Here is a 1,287-nt window from a genome sequence, read left to right as displayed (position 1 = left end):
CATACACAGTGTGTGTGTTGTTCCATACACAGTGTGTGTGTTGTTCCATACACAGTGTGTGTGTTGTTCCATACACAGTGTGTGTGTTGTTCCATACACAGTGTGTGTGTTGATCCATACATAGTGTGTTTTGGACAGGTTCATACAGATACATGGATTGTTGCACCCCTGTAACTTCTGTATTAGTAGTACTCAGTGTAAGCAAGCACCCAAACTGAAGTACTTGTACTCATTTTAAAAAAAAACAAACTATCAGGACTGAAGCAGGATGGAGTGGAGACAAATCAAGACTGATTAAAATGGAGGTGACAGAAAATAAATGGAGCTCAAACTGACTGAGTGAATACCTGAACAGGTTATCTCCTCACTCCTGTTGGTTTTAATTCTGCTGAATAAACAAATARTCCTCCCCTCAGGAGAGGAGTGTCTTTTGTTTTAGACACGTGAGCTCTGATTCAGACTCTGTAACTTCCTGTTTCTTCACCAAGCTTTTCCATTTAGATATTCAAACGATGTGAGATGAGTCACTGAAAATCTGCTGACAGTTTGATCACAGCGGATGTTTCGAAACCTCTCCTGGTTCTGGTCCTGGAGAACCAACGTCCTGCACGTTTTAGTTGTTTCCCTTCTCTGTTAATCACTCATTCCTTCAAATCACTTGTGTCAAACTCGTTCCAGTGTTTTTTTTCTGAACACACAATCCWTTGTTTTTACGTGGAAGTGGTGCCTTTCAGCGTATTTTATTACCTCCCCGTTACTTTAGTGATATGGATCATCTATGTGAGACCCGATGCTGCTGAGTCAACCTGAGCCGGTTGTGAAATAATGTCATCTTGCATAATTTATTACTGAACGAGACACATGAGCCTGCGTGCACTTTTCCAACTGRCTCGTTATAAGATTTTAATCAGGTCGATTAATGCTCCTTTTGATGGATAAACAAACATCTTTTTAAATTTATTTTGCAGTTTTAATGCAGAGATTCTGGTTCAGGTCTCAGCTGTGAGCAGCTCAWATAAACAGTTTAAGAGTCAGTTATTGTAGATTTAGACATAAATATAAGTTTATAAACCTAAATGTGAGGAAAAAATCACCTTTTTGTGCTTGTTTTAATAAAACTTTTCTGATCTTCACAGGCGCCACAAAAGAGATCGGCTCGGCTCTAACCAGGATGTGTATGAGACACCGGAGCATCGAATCCAAGCTCAAACTGTTCACCACGTAAGACACACACACACACACACACACACACACACACACACACACACACACACACACACACACACA

General features: G+C 40.2%; 1 protein-coding gene across 1 annotated transcript in view; it reads left to right on the top strand.

The window, feature by feature from the left end:
- Positions 1 to 1,287, top strand: part of mtss1 (MTSS I-BAR domain containing 1) — a gene marked incomplete in the record, with an annotated part of 49,433 nt that overhangs the window by 28,713 nt on the left and 19,433 nt on the right. Inside the window, 1 exon segment of the mRNA XM_014024430.1 lies at positions 1,137 to 1,221. Within this exon segment, the coding sequence (XP_013879884.1) occupies positions 1,137 to 1,221 (85 nt within the window).

Source organism: Austrofundulus limnaeus, unplaced genomic scaffold (genome assembly GCF_001266775.1).
Source record: "Austrofundulus limnaeus strain Quisiro unplaced genomic scaffold, Austrofundulus_limnaeus-1.0 Scaffold422, whole genome shotgun sequence".
Taxonomy (NCBI): Eukaryota; Metazoa; Chordata; class Actinopteri; order Cyprinodontiformes; family Rivulidae; genus Austrofundulus; species Austrofundulus limnaeus.
Note: the sequence above shows the minus strand (reverse complement) of the source record. Positions and strands in the feature narration are given on the sequence as shown.